General features: G+C 35.1%; 1 protein-coding gene across 2 annotated transcripts in view; it reads left to right on the forward strand.

The window, feature by feature from the left end:
• Positions 1-19118, forward strand: part of LOC149086414 (LIM domain only protein 3-like) — a 219682-nt gene that overhangs the window by 165361 nt on the left and 35203 nt on the right. For both annotated transcript variants that reach the window (XM_089255476.1, XM_089255485.1), the window contains one exon: positions 6660-6943. In XM_089255476.1, coding sequence (XP_089111602.1) covers positions 6660-6943 — 284 coding nt within the window. The remainder of the gene's footprint in view (positions 1-6659; positions 6944-19118) is intronic.

The following is a 19118-nucleotide window of genomic DNA, read 5'->3' on the forward strand; positions in this document are numbered from 1 at the left end:
AGAGGCAAAACATTCCCATAACAAATATGGATGTCATATATTTCAAAAATACAGCAACCCAATTAAAAACACAATCACAAAAATTATAAACAATATTTACACATGATACAATGCCCATAAAGAATATTATGGTTGTCTAATTCTAAGTATGGATAGCTTCTCGATTTACCCCAACATCTTTATCGTATTTCTTTTTAAACGTGTCAATTGTGTTACAATTAACTACCTCCGGGGGTAAGCTATTCCATTTATCAACAACCCTATTAGAGAAAAATTCCCTGCGACACCATAACCTCGCATTGTCCCTTACCAATCGATGCTGGTGTCCCCTTGGAAAAACAGTCGATTGGCGGTGTACTAGAAGTCCATGGTTCATCCTATCCATCCCGTTGAAAAGTTTGAACACTTCGATCATATCTCCTCTACACCACATATCATTCGACGAGTAGTAACTACTATAATCGGTGTATGCATGAACCTACTGTTGCAATGTCCACCTATGGTGGGAACGAATGTGATATAAAAGAAAATTTCATTTCTTTTCTCTTTGGCCAGTTTCTTTCATTTGACCTGATTCACAGTTACTCGGCCGAAAGACTTTCTCAAAGAATTTATGGAATACAGCACTCACGCACACATTAAAAAAAATTACGGTAATTTGTGAAACTTTAGATCTAAATTCGTTAGGCCATTTCATTCAACTCTTCATTGGGCTGAAGGCATAAAGGAAGGATTTCCGCTTATAGCAAAAATGTTCTGTTTTACAAGTACATGAAAAAAGTAAACGGCATGATTGAAAATTTTGCAGTCAGTTATGTATGAAGAAAAACTGAGTTACCCGGTTCTTATACTTCCCGTTTAGTCAAAATGGTCGTACTTACAACCAGGTCATGTACTGCCATCGTACTTATAACCAGGTCATGTACTGCCATCGTACTTATAACCAAGTCGTGCACTTGGTTATCGTACTTACAACCAGGATTTCTTTTGGATATACATGTGGTTATTAATCGGTTATTGCTATCAGAAACCGCGAGTCCTGATGTGATAGCATTGATTGGCGTGCACTGTATAAAAATATACTTCCAATGTCTGTTTAATTTATTCCAACCTCAAGCTGGGATTCAAACCCAGATTTGAACTGTACTGGTACCAGCTTGGTATGCTAACCACGCAGTTGCCACAGAGCTAACCGCAATAATATCACAAAACAGAAAAACGACCAAGGGCGTCTTAATTACATACAGCATTCTGCATTGAGGGGGTTATAACTAACTTAACCCTGGGAATAATAGCTTGCAGTTATGAACTTTAGTCATTATAAACTGAATTCGTTTAAATCGCAGGGATGACGAGGACGTAATGGCCCAGATATGGGACATTACAGTCCATTCCAGGGAGGAAATATATCCTCTAGCGTCTTTGCTATCAATCGTTTAAACTAGTTGATCGCCGAATCACCTCTCACAAAGTAGACGTTTCAGTTTCGCAGTGCGGCGAATTAAATGGCCTTTAACTGCCTACAAATGGCAGATAAAATTAATGGGTAGGCACATATATATAATGGGGCGAGACCCTCCGTCGGAGGCGATATTCCTTTGTTCTTGTCATAACAATGGATATGCGCAGAGCTTCCGCAATCTCGAGGCTTCTTCGACCTCAAGCCTAGCAATTCTCCCGACCGCTTTCGAAAGTGGCATTATCTATAAGCGGGAGAGCGAAAGAGACAGAGATATTTCTGGACACCCGTGTGCGCTCGTGTGAGTGTATATATATATATATATACACACACACACACACACACACAGGCATATATACCCTTTTATCCTGCTGCCACCCTCGCATACATACACCTAATGGTAAAAGGAGGAAGTGTGATAAAGGGAGTAATGCTACACCTCTTCACTCTCACTCTAAGCCCCATTACCATAAAACCATTTTCTATATATCCTTCCAGAAGATGACAGTTTTCTCTGAGGAAAAATATCCGGAAATAGTGATGCAGAGCCCTCCCATCCGTTTTTGTTCCTCAAGTATCCTCTCGCGGTGTTAGATTACGATACGTTAGGGCGGTTTACCTCATAAATGACTCACATATCTCATTCTCAGTTTCAGAACGGCAACTTTAAAAACAGGAACTATGGGATGACCGCTTAAATATCTGTTTGTTCGCTTTTGAATCACAGTGGGTGTAAAAATAATCCTTTGGGGCTTTGCTGTGGTCATTGAAACATATACTAATACGATAATGCTTCAATAACTACTGCAATAGATGATATTGATTTCTTCGTTGGCCCATAAAAGAGAAGTCACCACCATATCTATAAAACCATTATGCATTTTGTTTTATTCAAGGGATTTCCACCTTTTCTTGCACGTTCGTTCAAATAATATAAACGTCTGCTGTTTTGACAATTCCTTCATCTCGGGAGTATTTCATTGACAGTATTGAACTGATGCAGAAAAATCAGATTCTTTATGCTTACACTGCTTTACCAGGGCCTCGGAAAATTTCATTTCAAAGCGTTTTTGATCTAACTAAGCACGCACGACACTCGACATACAGATAACTTGCACATGACTAATTATTCAGTAAACATGCGGCAAAGGCTTTCCTGCTATGCCCACATTCTCTGGTATCTCTCATAACGTTGATTCAGCTTACTTGCCATCCGAGACGCACCTAATAATCAGACAAGCTGTTCCCTGTTAAAATTCAGCGCCCAATTTTTCACGGTAGAATATCGTAAACAGCGTCCAGCTCGGCATCTGTTTTATTACACTTATTAATATTCAAATGCGAGATTTTTAATCCCAACACAACAGTAAATTTTTATTCCGTTTTTACAACAATATTAACATCGATTGACACAAGTTATTGTCAAAAATCAACGAAATTGTCCAGAACACAGTGAAACATCACTACAGTGATACTCGATATGCAGCATAAATCCCACAACAGCAACAATTTTTCCCTTCTTGTTTGGAATTGCTTATAGTCTAATGTTAAATACCTCTCGATACAACGATATCAAATACTACGATTAATCCTTCAATAACGTTATTTCAAAGAGATTTTAAAACAGCTATAACGATATTTTTTTATTATTTTGCCCAAAATCGTCTTGAATTTAATTTTATCTTCGTCACTTGTTTTCATTCTTCCAAGAGTGTCTTATAACATTGGTGTTTTGCACCACATGATCACTGAAAATACTGATGAATCTGTTGGTATAACCACTTCCTCTGTGAGACCCAAAAAGTGCATTTTAAAGCGATATTTTTTCTTGGTCCGCTGAATATTGCTATATCGAGGTTTCACTGTACATATATAGGTTGATATTTCCACCGCAATCTTTCTGAGAAATTGTTGTACCAGACTGGTTTTGACGAGTAATCTTCATGTTGAGGATCGAAACTTTTAGAATAGTTTTTTTTTCAAAGTAGCCATAAGTAACTAGAACTGTGATTAATTTGTTTATGCTTTTGAGATTCAACCTCTATTTATGCGTAGTATATTTCGTCATATTTGTTATGTTATTTATTTCCTGTTATTTCCCTGCAGCTGGACGTTGTGATATTCAACGTAACCTTATGAACAGATAGAAGAATCAATATATATACTGCACAATTCTATAAAATATCTTTATATTCTCTTTTCTTTTAAAATAAAAAATAAACTTTCTCCTAAAAGAAAATGCAGACTCTATTTCAAAAAATTACGGATTTGAAAGAGGCCCGTTTTCACAATTACGCAAAAGTTAATAAATCATTTTTAGTGGAATATTCAATTATTAACAATGGTTTTAACAATTTTTAATTAAAAACATTCAATTGTTAAATACAATAATTTTTCAAACTATGCCGGCACAGAACAATGTTTTTTTTTCTTTCGACAACCACATCATTTATTCCTAAAAAACGTTTTTCACACGATAGTTTCTTTTACTCTCAAACTTTTCGGAAGTGGTATTTCAATCCAAAAATTTGAAAAAGTAGTTTGATGTTGATACATAAAATTACGCACTAATGAAATAAATGTATCAATCTTGCTTAATACGATTACAGAGCTTAAATAACGTCACTTCTTCATGAATACTTTCAATTCATTCTCAGGATTCCCTAAGCGAGAAGATACATATGAAATCGGTTTTTATTTGCGACTATTTATCTTCCTTCGGGGGAAATTTCTAGCCGTTTGTATTCCAATATACGGCAAGGAAGATTCTTATTTTTTCCCGAAGCCTCTATTTATTCCCAACTGCATTATATACTTTTGTTCATCAGATCTAGAGTAAACTTTATCAGATATAAATATAAAGAAAATATAATTAAAATAAGACGCAAGGGTAAAGAAAAACCGTTCTGAAGCTGCAGTTATGTATCTGCCACTGCCCGGATGAAAAATCACTTAAACTTCAGGGTTATTAGGAAAAGATTAAATTTATATCCATCTTCTGTTTAGGTTTGAAAAGTCCCTGCCAGACGTTTCTTCTCACTTTTTTTTTATATTCTTTGATTTTTTTTTTTTTAATTTTTACTCTAGCATACAATTTTTTTTTCATATATATTTATTTTTAGCTGCTCTTGACTTCTTATTCAACGTCAGCTTCTCGTGACTCCTTCATCCTCGTCTTCTTCATCCTCCTCTTCAATGTGTTATGCGCTCGCGTGTGTTACTTTCTCTCTCTCTCTCTCTCTCTCTCTGCTTAGCTTTTTATTTTCTCATGCTATATATATATTTTTTTCATTTTATTTCTTTTTTCTTTAAACACTTCTTTTATTTTTGTCATATTTTTACCCACTTAAGACGTTTTGGGAGGAAAGCAGGAGCGCTAATCGTCAGATGACAGCACTCTAGTTTTTCCTCCGCTCCCAACGGGGGAAGAACAAAAAATAAAATAAATAAAACTAAAAAAAAAAAACCAGAACTGTAAGAAAAGATTGGAAGAAGGGTGTTGGGGATAAAACAAAGTTTAAAATATAATAAAAAAGGATTTTCAAAAACTTTAATATTTTTTTTTCCTAAGTCGTTCTAACGAAATAATTCCTTTATTCGTTTAAAATTCTTTTTTTTTTATTCCTTTCATGCTTCTCTTATGTGTCATCATCGTTCATGCTCTTTCTTTTCTTTCTGTTCCCTTCAAATAAAAAAATAATAATATTCATTTATTTGCTGTGTAATTATTTTGATGAGTGATGAGTGCTAAGGCGAAATTTTGAAGGAAAAAGATTTGGAAAAAAAAGAGGAAAAAATGTAAACTTAAGGATATATTTTGAGATGTTTGCACCGATTCTTCTAATAAACTTGATACGAATGAATGAAAAAAAAAATTGAAGAAAATTAAATTTATTGAAGATGAGACAAAAAAAGAAGATGAAAAAGCTTTAAGACGTCAATATTCTTTAATCTTGTTAAACAATTTTAACTTGCCTTTTCTATTTTTTTCCAGTCTTTAAAAAATATAAAGACATATTCTGACTGAAAATGGCATTAAAGTACCAAAATTATCTCTTTGTTTTCGATCTCGCTAAGCGAATAAACATGTTATATAGAAAAAAAATTGAAGTGATTTAAGTTGGGATTTTCTAAGCTTTTGTCTTAAAAGTCAATTTGAAAAAGTTTTATTCATGTTATGTGTATAAAATTTTTTATGAATACTTTTTCATACAGAGGTAATTATTTTTTTAAATAAATGTTATGTATCAAGTGCCACTGTTTTTAACTCATAAGAGTTCAGACAAACGCAAGACAAAAAATTATATATCATGAAAAAAAATTTTGTTTTTACGATGTATAATTAGAAAACATTTTACATCAAAAGAGAATCTTTCAACTTCTTTATTTATGTCATACATGCATGATCCATGTCGCTTAATGTGATCACATCGGGACTCGGAGTTTTTGATAACAATAATCGAATGATAACTATATAAGACAGAAATCCGTTTTCTGACTGTCATTCCATACGGATATTGATAATACTGGAAACTGTATTTCTTTGCTGCACGATTGGGTGCATAATGATCAATAATGTTTCCATTTTTTAATTCTAAAAAACGGGACTTCTTTTTGCCCTGTTAAGTTAAAATTCTGCATTTTTTTATTCATTGATGATATGTTAGCACGAAACTTTTAATCTATATTATGAAATTGCGATATTTGTTTTGATAAGCAATACGTTTCATGGATCCCGTGAGAAAAAAGCCTCTCGAAAAAAGAAATTTGGTTCTGGTCAACTGAAAGATCTGATTAAGAATCCCATAATCTGATCTGAAAGAACACCTTCTAGCCTCCTACATGGTCTTGTAGGCTGATAACGATAACTTACTGGGGGAAAAATATGTTTGGTTAAACCTTAGCTTTTTAGAATGCGCAAAAAAAAAAAAAATCAACGAGAAAAAAAATTAATAACATTATCCGAAGTCTCAATAACTAAAAATGAATTTTTCCCCTGTTATGATATTGATCTGTTCCGCTCTTTGCAAAAGTGGTGACAATACTCAAATGATAACATTATCCCTGATTATAATAAGCGGCATCAAGAGACCGTATATCCATAAGTTTTCTTTTTATTCATTTATATATTTTTTTCATCTTAATTTTTAATTTTCAAATATCCACGTTTTGATTAATAAATTAACTTTTGTTTCTTTAGGTTTTTCACGACATGGACATGAAGGCCGAATCACAACATTCCAGAAATTCATCATTGCCAGTGGATCCAACGGGAACGATGCCGAGAGGACCAGCACCAGGTCATTGTTCAGAATGCGCGGCTTGCCAGAAGCCCATCCGAGAGCGCTTTCTACTGAAGGCACTCGATCAGTATTGGCACGAAGACTGCCTCAAGTGTGCTTGCTGCGACTGCAGGCTCGGCGAAGTGGGCTCGACCCTATTTACCAAAGCTAATCTTATACTTTGTAAAAGGGACTATCTCAGGTCAGTTTACTTTTGTTTCTTTATGCATATTTTAAGAGTTTTACAATTATAGCACATTTTATTCAACTTAATTTTATACGTTGCAAAAACATTTTCTCACGGATTTGAATACCACTGCGTCTTGCACCAGTTTTTTTTTTCCTGAGACATTGGGATAGAAATAAATATTTAAAAAATAATAAAGATTTATACGTATAAATCGTGTACAAATGTGAGTACGAAAATCTGAATTTTTTGTTCTACAAAAAACGTGATAAAAAAAGTATTTCCCTTCCTTGAGATTTCACTATTGTGAATAAAATTTTCACATGTGCATTGTACCCCACTGTGACAACCTCACTGTGCACGACAGTTTTTTTTTCTCAGCCTAGCAAAATATGCATATGCGAATTGTATGCCGCTGAGGATTATCCGGAGGAAAGTACGGAAAACCCTGGGGGTGAGAAAGGAATATACGAGAAAAACATATCAGAACATGATTATGATATATAAAAGTTGTAGTCATATCCTTATGTATGCACTCTTATCTTTTGATGTCCCCATTTCAGATATGTCATACATTTTACACGGAACCGTATATGTAGTGAAATAAAAACAAAATACGCACAATTAAAGAAGTTTTTTTAACCCAACTGAAATTTCAATGGTTCTAAGACTGCAATATTAGACGAGATATGAGTTCAAAATCACTGAAAGTGAGAAAAATAACATCATATAAAAGGACTAACTTGAAGGAACATTTTTTTTTTTTTACAGTTGCAGTTATCAAACCTTTTCCAAGTTCTGAGATTCCCCCCTCCCCCACTTTCAATCAGCAATATCTCAACGAATATTTCAGTTAAGAACATGGAAATTCTTTTGGTTAGGCTCATATATATAAGAGACACAGAAATAACTTTCTCACCCGAGGTGGACAATCTGTTTCCAAGTGTCATGCTACAATCAAGATTATTTTCAGTTTGCTTGCCACTCTATAAATTTTAACAGCAGACCATTCGCCCCGTTTTTATGGGACACGTTCGACTGTCCTCTTACTTTTTTTAGAAAAAAAAACCGCTTAGTTTCTCACACACGCACACGGTTTCAAGTTCTAAATTATTTTTATTTTTTCGTCATAAATTCGATTATCGCAATGCAGATTGTGTATGTACGGATATCGGTAGAAATTCATCTTGATTGCACCATGTTCGGCATGGACACAGGAACTTGAGATGTCAAGGTGCTTGTTCCCAACCAATAAACTTTAAGAGGGCTTATACTTCCTCCCCCAAGAATACATGGATATACAATGTAATAGTATTATACAATGCATGCTCCCCATGCGAACGATCCTGAAGCCCTTACACATGGGACGTGCAGCAACTATAGAAACGAATTGAAGAGAGAGCCATCTCATTCAATTTCATTCAATTCATTTATTTTAAGGGTGCCTACTATACTGAACGTAGGTATAGCAGCCTACAACACCACCATTCATAAGAGAAAGAATTGTTTAAAAGTTCGAGATTAGGTTTGATTGGAAAATGGAATAAAATTTCTTAAATTTTTAAAAGGGTTCATGCGTCACTCCTGATATCATGCCGTGGAACTTGTTTCACGCGTGCCGTGGTTTGGCCATCCCTGTTCTAACCGAATGTTGGAAAACGCATGAGGATCGCATAAAATATTTAATCTCGTATCTCGGTACATATACGACACCTATTAAACCAATGTTATTATATAAAGGACAATTTATTTAGATACTTTTCTTAATTCGAAGCATGTTTTTTATCCCCAACGGTTCAAAAGATAAAGGATATATAAGTATATATTACTCTGCACCGTGTTTTAACAACGTAGACATTATAACTTACTTGTTTTGAAATTCAAGCAGTAGATTGAAATAAATATTTTCGAAAAACTTTTAACATTCTGTATACAAGCATACTCGAATACTTTCCTAGAAATTCGACACATAACTAATATTTGAATTTACAAGACTTTATCTGTCGAATATATGTATAAAATTCGAGTCAATTTGATTTCGTTGCTGCAAGATCATACCTTTTTTTCTCGCTGCCTCTGGGCACTATTGGAATTGTATACCAAGAGATAAATTTATACAAAACGCACCCACTGGTCAGCAGAATAATAAAAAAAGTTGTCTATGTGTATATATGTATAAACTTTTTTCTTCTGTATTTCCACCTTGTTGGAAATATGTTTGTGCTGGCCGAGGTGGCTAAGAAAATATCTTTATTGAAAAGAGGCCGTCGTATTCCTGTGGGGGCAAAAACGAAGTTCGATTCTGCAAATACAAGCGAATAAAAATTCAAGGTTTCCATTTCATGAAATTGAAAATATTTTTCGGCCAAAATTGATTTTATTTATTTTGTAAACCGCGTGGTTGTGGTGCACATTCCTTCTTCAGCTTCTTCTGTTTGGGTACATAAAAAAATAAATAAAAATAAAATAAATAAAAATGCTTGTGTGCCCCCCCCCCCTTATCTGCTCAATTGCCGTTCACTGTTGGATGCAACGTGACTGGCGTCCAAGCACCGTGGTGCGTTTCCATGACAACAGAGAAGTAGTTGGTGTTGCCAAGAGACAAGAAAGAAACTTGAGTGCATCTTTTTTTATATATTATATACGTATACAGTACCTATAGGTACATACTTTTCTTTTGGTTGCTTTTTTTTTAATACGTGGTTGGTCTACGTATTTTTATATTTTTGTTTGTTTGTTCCTGGCGCATCTTCCTTCCCAATCGAAGATCCTGATCTAAGAGCACGAGTCCAGATGCTCCAATAAGTGAGGTGGACAGTGGAAAAACACCAGACAAATTCTGGTCAGCTTCAATTTCGGTATGAGCGAAGCTTTTCACGTTTTTGAACCTAATGTTTCTCTCTTTTATGCTCTTTTCTCCTTTTTTTCCCCTTTTTCTTTGTTATAAAAAAAAGAGGGGTTTTTTCTTTTCTACTTTTTTTTAGGAAAACGCCATTTTTATCGCTCATTCCTTTTAGAGAAAGAGAGATAAAAAAAACTTTTCATATTATATACGTTTTTGTTTACTTGTTTGAGATGTTTTTACTTTATTGTATTACACGCTTTCCTTTTCAAAAAGTATATAAAATAAAAGGAGGCTTTACGTCGTTTAGGTAATGCAGTAAAGTACAAAAATGCACTTTGTATTTTTTTCTTTTATCTATTCCGTGGTTTTTCCCTCTTACTACTGGTCAAGAAGATGTTGTTAGGAATAAAGATTTAGGATTGTTATTATTATTATTTTACCTTCTCCTGTATGTATTTATTTCTTATTTTCCTACGCTATCTGTCCGTTTGGTCTCCTAACCGGTCCGTTTTCAGTCCTAACAATTTTAAATTTTCAATGGCAGTATTCAATTTGTTGAATTTATTGATGTCATTTACAGTATTTCTGAATATTGCTTCCAATAAACTGAAAATTGATTTTTTTTAATTCAAATTAATTAAATTTTTTCAATTTAATTTAATTTAATATCAAATTTTTTTAAATACATTTATTATAATTTTTTTTGTGCACGTTGCAAATATGAAATCACACTTGAAATATATTACAAACTTTCATAATTAGCTAATTAAGTAGTCAAACAGAATATTTATTTAATCATACAATGGAACTTCTTTTTAACACGTGATAATTCGCATTACAAGCAAAATTTTGTACTTTATTTATATAGTTTTACCGATGGTTTTTCGCTTTGGTCCACATACGTATTGTTGAATTGTGGGTAATATTCTCCCCTACAAGTCCTCGGTGCGGTGAGCGTACTTCACCCAAAAAATAAATAGGTAGAGCACGACCGTTTGCGATATGAAACTAGATGCAGCATTGTAACCATGTTTATGTGCGCTGGAAGTATTCAGCTTGGAAAAAAACTGTGGGCTGATTGCCTTATTCAACGTGACTTTGTGGGCTATCACATGAACAGGCACCAACATTTGCCGAAGAGATGAAGAGATTGTGTTTTGGCGGAACAACCATGGGACTGGGGGAATGAGGACGACATTCAAGAACTAGAGGAAGAAGGTGGCCAGGAATTGCCCACAGATGAAATGATGGACCTCGATCGCATGCAGCAGCATGAGTTAATAGACGGAATCTCGTCTGAGAAAGACGAAAGAGAGAAATTATGATTTACTTGCATAACTTCAATGAGATTAAAGAGATATATAGAATGTGGGAATCTGTGAACATAGAAAATACATTGTGTAGAAAAGAACCAATCAAATAAAGTTGTAGCAAAGGGAGCAATGAATCTGTCCATCGACAATGCAATTTACTATTTCCGAGAAATCCTAAAAAGAATCAAAAACAAGTTTCAATGGATAGATTCCTTTTCAAAGTCACACACAAAAAGAATAAGTTTGCAAAGAACAGATTCCGTAAATAGAGAGATATCCTCCTCTCTCTCGTCGTTTAGAGCAAGTTAGTTTGTAAACATTATTGTATTGTATGCTTATTTATAGCGTTATTTCAATTTAGAGCATAAATATTTTAAATCGAATTGAAGAATTTTTTAGAAGGAAAAACATACAAATAAAAATGCCTGATAACAAACCAATATTAGCGCCTAAGGCAGCTAGAATATATAGCATACTAAATAAAAAGCAACCAAGATGAATTTTGAAAGCAAATAGCTTAATGCAAAAATGAAATCTTGTTATTTTAAATTACATATATATTATTTATTGTATTATTAATGCGTTGTATTATTGATTGAATACAGTTTTTATGAGTCATTTTTATGTAAATGAATAATTGTGGAACGAATTTTTCGAGTTTTTCCGATGGAGAAGTTAGATTCGATATACGGGGATTTAGATAACGGGCACGTTGGTTCAACGAATAAAGCTCGTTAACCGAAATTTCACTGTAATTATGTATAAACATCAAAGCAGCTCAAGATATACCCCGGAAACTACTGTACAATATGTGGTAATTTTACGCGTAATTCATTTAATATTACACGAGTCGTATCTTGAGGCTTATCAGAGTTGTTAATATTGAAATATAATGTGTAATTCTAATTCTAATTCTAAAAAAAAAGTTCCCCTTCATTGATTCACTTAAAGGATATTTCATAATTTTCAGGAAATTTTTCAGAATTACGGTCTGATGTACGCTATTCAATATTTAAATATCAAGAGGGAGAGATAAGTTGAAAGATACAATGTTGTTAAAAAAGTTACACTACTCATTCTCACTAAAAATACTTTGAACAGTCAGACACAAATATAAAAATAACAGAAAGTAAAAAAAAAATCTCATATCGTTGGGAATTGAATAAACTCATGAATACGCAGAAGCGTATCTGATGACAGCACTGATTAGTGTTCCATAGGAGACGGGAGGAAACTATGACGGGGGTATAATTCCAACAAATGCGGAACTTTTCTCTTAACACCAAACGAAAAATTAAAAATCAAATTGAAAAAACGATTTTAAAAAAAAGAGAAGAACTGCAATGAGATAAAGGGAAAATTGAAAGTTTTATCTTTTCATGGGGAAAAGGGGGGATGTTATGGAAATGGTGGTCTCTGGGTGTCACGAAGAATCGTTTCTGCCCAAAGGCACTAAAACACGTTACGTCTGGGGAAATTTCAGACAAAACGAAAAATTGTTATTTCACAAAATTGCCCAACGAACGAAAATAAAAGATAAAAGTGTCGACTGTAGAAGTGGTGTGAAGGAAAGCGGGGAGTTTCAAGTAATATTCACACACACACACACGCGCGCGCCGATTGTGAAAGATTCATTGTTCGTACGCTGGGGGAAAGTTATAAGCTATGTTTATTCTCTTTAACGAGACCAAAGCACTAAAAACCAAAGGCATAGAAAGAGTGCGAGAAACAAGATGGTAGTAATGTCGGGGGGAAGGGATGAGGTTCCGAAGAAAAGGAAGCCCAGGTAATTTTAAGGAGGCGATAGGGAGTCGGATAGAGACAGTGGCGGGGGGGGGGGGCTCCCGTGATTGTTCAGAAAATAACCGCTTAGGTGTAAGTGTGTGAGGATGGGTGTAGAATGGTGGTTGGGAGCCCACACCGATCCAGATTTGCCGGGGCGAAAAGAGGCATTTGCCAGTAACCGGAGATCATTAAAAGAAATCGCTTGTAGATGGCGCGCTTTTCGACTGGAAATAAGTAAAAATCAGCCGAGAAAACGGAAGTGTGTAGTAGTGATGGTGGTGGTATGGTGGTTGGAAGTTCTCTCTCGCTCTCTCCGCTCCTCCAGTGCCAACAAAAGGTGATTAAGAAGACGTTTGGGAACTTGGTCGTCAACCGTACCCTCGAGCCAATTATTCTAATTGTCTCTAAAAGAGATAGGAAATTCGTTTTCACCCATCTCCTCCTATTTCGACCTTCTCTCTCTCCCACTATGGTATGCATATATGCTTCGTTACAACGGGTGTTTTCGCCTGCACCTCCTCTTCACTTTATTTAGAAGGCAGCCCCCGCCGCTATCTGTAGGTTTTGGTTCCTTTTGAGTTTGTCTTTTCTTATTCGAAAAATTATAATGCTTCGTCGTTGTAAGAGATGGTGTCGGAGGAAGAAGAGTCGACGCGAAAATGCTATGAAACTATGCTAAGGTATACCTTCGAACACAATCGCCCTTTCTCTTCCTCTCTCCTCCTGCCTCTGCTTCCTTGCCGAATTATGATCATGAAGATGATGCCATACGGTTATCATCATTTCAGAAACCCACACGACTACCATTTTTCCAGTTATTGCGAGGAATGGCTCGCGGCCCTATTTTAGTCCGCCTTGTCAGGCGCTCAACATTAACGACCGTGCGCTAGAGCTTCTATAAATGGGTGCGAAAGATAATTGCGGCTCCCCGCGATTCTTGGTAAATGCGGTGGTGGTAGCGACGATGGCTAACGATTTCAAAATTAGTTTCAGCATTGAGTCTGTTGAAGCTCTATGCACTCACAACTGACAATATGAAACGCGGAAAATAAAACTCGAGAATACCTTGGATTTTTCACTGCCATCCGCTGTGTAATTTTTCGAGAAGCACATCTAATGAAATCTTGAACACCGCGTTATTGCGGCGTCAAACGGGATTCAATTAGTGTGGACGGCATGAGAGAGAGAGAGAGAGAGAGACACCAGTTCGTTTACTGGAAATTAAAGTAAAGTTCCCTCATTCTTTGCACTGACTAACTTTTGTGCTCTAGCATTTTTCGAAAACTTCATTTAAATATCATGTTTCAAGTTATCTAAAATCGAGACCTTCGTGCTTTTCATGTCTTAGTGGCACCTAGAAGTAAAAATCTGAGGTGACGTGATGAGCTGGAGAGATTGAGTCTTCTTTTTCTTTTTAGTTGAGGGAGATGGAAAGACGTCAGTAAAAATGTTAATATTTACCATGATTTTAAAACTAATACTGTAGTTTCAACAAAAGATCTTAACTGACTACTAATCTCGTGATGATCAGGGAAAAGAGTCACACTTTGAACGTAAGAATATCTCTCGGCTAGTGGAATTAAATTAATACACCTCGTGGGCATTAAAAATTGTTCTATTACATGTTTTTTGTCAAAAACAATGTCATTATTAAAAACTAATAAACATTCACCAAAATAATTACTGATACAAAGACAGTAATGATCAGAACGTGTTAACTGCAATGGGGTAAGGCAGAAGTCTGTCGATCATGTAATAAGCAGGAAAAAAAAATGCTCGTTTTGGAATAAATTATACCCTTCCCTTAGGTATTTATTTCAGAAAAATAGCCACCCCATATCAAAATGAACTGTAAAAATAATTATGTATAATTGAAGATATACTACTACAACTACCAAACAGTACATGCAAATAGTGAGCATTCTTTTGAGAGAATTCTAACGAAGAGAATTCTAACGAATTGGCACACGTCAAAACGTGTTGTGCGTATATGTGTGGTCCTAACGTCTAACGTATTCATGTCTCAGAGTCAGTTGTATTTCGTGCTCTAGTGGGGTTGCCATCTGTGTAACATATTTTGTAGTGAAATTGGCAGATGCCTGAATTCTCATGTTGTATATGGCCATCGTATACCATATCACTATTGTGTTGAAAGCAAACCTTCAACACAATGTTGGTTCTCACAGACACAACTCGTGCAGTGGAGGATTAAATTACTCACCTTCCAAATTGTTGCGTAATCGGACGCAATGAGCCTAGCAGATCACTTCGGGCACCATACACGTTTAGTAAGATTTCGAACTGAATATATAACACTCACAAACCTGACTCCAAAAAATATCATTTTTGCCACACCACGGTCATTTTCTGCACACGAGGGCTAATTAGACCTGGACATACAATTTATTGCCGATTCCGCACGGCAACTTTTTTATGCTCACTGAGAGGTTGGTGCACTAACTCCACTCAATGTTGGACTCTTTGCGGTAGCGAGGTTTTTGTGTGGCCATATCACCGTTTTTATTGTACCCCACCCGCTATGTCAGGAAAGTTTCTGCCAAGGACGAAACCCGGGTATCGAAATCGCGAAAAAACCCCTAGCGTAAATTGAGAAAAGTACAAAAAATAGCATATAAATAAATAAATGATATATATATATATATATGCAGTAAATACACGCACACACAGAAATAGAATTTGCCATCGAGAGGGAAGTGAATTTGACAAGGGATGAGACATTGAGAGAGCCCTGCAACGACTAATTCCAAAATTGAAGCATTATTTACTCCAGAGGCCCTTGTCCTCAGACTTCTCAGCTCATGAAAGAACCAGTCGTATGATTCGTGAGAATCTTCGTGGGGTCTAATCGTGATAGTGCTTTTGGTTTGACTGTTATGGCCGATGGGTCTCTTCGTACCAGATTTGGATTTGCTTCCGTAAATTTCACCGAGTTGGTGATCTTCATTATTAGAGTCTGCCTTTCTGGTATCTGTCTCCTCCAATTGTCAATATTTCTAATTGGTAAGGCATGTTGGTGGTAACTACTAAACAAAGAACTTTTTTTGCATTTTGTCGCATCACTTTAATACGCCTTGGCGAGAAAAGATTCGGATATTCTCATTCTGGCGACCGATTCAGAATTTTCTTTGTTATCTTAGAATTGCTTTTTTTTGTTTAATTCCCCCTTCCGCCATAAAACATCAGCTGTGAATAGAGACAGGGAAAAAATATTCTAAAATTAAAGAATAAAAGTTGGTAGTTTTCTCTGAAAACCTGATCTATAAAATTAATAGTAATTTTTTTTCTTCCAATTCTCCTCTTTCTTAGAATTTATCCTTCTGGTGGTTTTTTTCCCCTTCTACTCATTTTTCTTTTGCCTCGGAGAAACTCCATTCATTCATTTATTCACATGTTAGAGAGAATTATTGTGTCTAGTGTTTTCTTTGCTGCGTCTGTTTGAGAGACTCTTTGTCTAACACAAAAGGATCTTGATCAAAATGTCTTTTGCTGTGGGAATAATTATTGGCTGATAATTCATTGTTCGTCTACAGCTTATAATGATACACGAGAATTTTTCTTTCTTCCTATTTTAAATACATTTTTATTTGATTTGAAAGAATAGGAGAGAACAGTTTTCTTTAGAAGTAGGAAAATCTATTTAAAAGAAGAAAAAAAACCCACACACAATTAAAGTTCTCTCTCATAATGGGGAGGCAAATAAAAAGAGAATTTGAACCTCTTGTGGGTGGGGTTTGAATTGCCAAAAGCTTATACGCTCGTTAAGTTATTAATTTTACCATCATTGTTCAAATACACGAACAAGTGCTGGGAATAAGCGATAAATCACACGATCTCCTCTTTTTTTTTTTTTTTGCATTTCGGCAGAATAATGCAATTTTTCCTCTAGATGTTTGCTTTTAATTATTATCTTTTGTTTCGTTGATATCTCGTGTCTCATATGTTTCGAGATTTTTTTGTTTTGTTTTTGGATAAAAATCGTAGGAGGGGTTTCATCAACAAGATAACTATGATTCATGATCATAGCTGGTGATAAAAGTCAAGATGAAATGTAATAACCAAAGCCCGGATGTTGTTGATCTAAAATATCCTGAAAACCTTTTAAATACCATAAAAGAATAACCCAAAAACTCGAAAAAATTCCCTAAAAAGTCAAAAAAATTCTTAAAAACTAAAAGAAAAATTGCTAAAAATTACAAAAAGTGCTATAATTAACAAAACAAATTTCTTTAGAAACTCAACCAATTATATTGACTGAAGATAAAAGAAAAAATTCTTATGATATATCCATTGAAAGTCACATTTATTCTAAACATTGGATTTCATCAGAAATTCACAATTAAATTTTTCAAATAAATAAATCATAATTGTTGCGTGGGTTAAAAAATCTACAAGATCAACTAGAAATTTCTGAAAAGACAAGATAAACTTCTCTCAACATCAACAGATGTTCTTGGGGATATTTGGGGGTGGGGGGGGGGGCTGATCTATTCATATCATTAATTTCTCATCAATTTCAAAACTTTTAGACGTACCCATAAAGACATCAAAAAAATTTTCATGTAATAAGTCCGCTTTCCCCCCCCCCATCATCATTTTTTCAAATTCCATGATAGCGAATTGGCCTACTCCACTTTTAGTGCACTCACTTTATGGATAGCTTTAGTATGATCCATGTTTTACTGCAAGGACTGAATGCTGGAAACCCGAATGATGAAGATTGATATTATGTGTGTCATTAATATTCCTGAGGCGAAATAAAGATTACGAAATCCTACTGCATTCAGCAATTTTACGGATCAAAATCATTCAACACATGAAAATTTGCAGATTTCAAAATTACCCTTGCGATACATACAAATTACCTTTACAATGTTCACACTTTTATGTAATGAAAATTCCTCTCTCCCAACATCCCATTATAGGGTCGGAATTTCTTGAATTCACTTTCTCTCATTTATTCTTCAGTTATACGTGGCCAGTTGTTGGAATTTTTACTAAATTTTCCTGAAAGTGATCTATCTAGTATAAAATTCTATCTAAGAAAGAAGATACAAATAAGTGATGAAAGTAATGCTTTGCTTTGCTTTTTGTTGTTTTAAAAAATGTTAGCCTCTTTTTTTATTTTGAAAAAAATTCCAAATGGTAAAAAAAATATCCTGAAAATGTCAAAAATGCCCTGAAAATGTCAAAAATGCCCTGAAAATGTCAAAAATGCCCTGAAAATGTCAAAAATGCCCTAAAACCTGGGAAAATGCCTTAAAGTAAAAGAAAATATTGTAAAAATGAAAAAAAAAATTAAATTTCAACAATATTCTGGGCATGGTAATAACGTTTCATTTACCAAACTATAGCCATTTCGAAATTCCATTACTACTAAGTTGCTGATGCATATTTTAGACCAGCGGTTCTCAACCTTTTGTGACTCGCTCTTTTCAACGTATAATTTCTATGGTGGATCCCTGTTTGGCTTGCGTAGCACTTTTTAAGTACATAATTTATATGGAGAAACCCTTAGGCCACTTTTTTTTATTTAATTATTAAATTCACTGATTTATTTTACTTTCTTCGAGTGGCTGCGGAGTCCCTGGAAATTGCACACGGAGCCCCAAGGGCTCCATGGCTCACCGGTTGAGAATCGCTGTTTTAGACCATATATTCTCAACGAATGGCTCGAGGTTTAAATGTGTCTTTCAAAGTCATCTGATGTGGCCTTTCGACCTCAAAAATAATTTTGTAAAAATGACCTAATTGCCACATTTCCATATCACTTAAGTGGCCCGCGGATATTCTCAGATCATTTAAGTAATCCGTGGAGCATTCCCAAATCACTTTAGTGACTGCGGTATATTTACATATCATTTGAGTGACAAGTGGCCCATTCCCAGATCACTTAACCATATGAGCATATGAGTGAATGAAAGAGTGGCGATATGAGTGAATGAAAGAGTGGCGATATGAGTGAATGAAAGAGTGGCGATATGAGTGAATGAAAGAGTGGCGATATGAGTGAATGAAAGAGTGGCGATATGAGTGAATGAAAGAGTGGCGATATGAGTGAATGAAAGAGTGGCGATATGAGTGACCCATTCACCTGCTAACTAATTTGCTCACCTGTTTACTCATTTGTTCACCTGCTCACTCCCTGACTCACTTGATCAATCACTCACTTACTTACTGACTCACTCACCTGCTTATCCTTTCACTGACTTTGTGAATTTGTCAATGA

Source organism: Pholcus phalangioides, unplaced genomic scaffold (assembly GCF_987345545.1).
Source record: "Pholcus phalangioides strain wild (caught in Gottingen) unplaced genomic scaffold, Ppha-v1.0 ptg000004l_1, whole genome shotgun sequence".
NCBI classification, from domain to species: Eukaryota; Metazoa; Arthropoda; class Arachnida; order Araneae; family Pholcidae; genus Pholcus; species Pholcus phalangioides.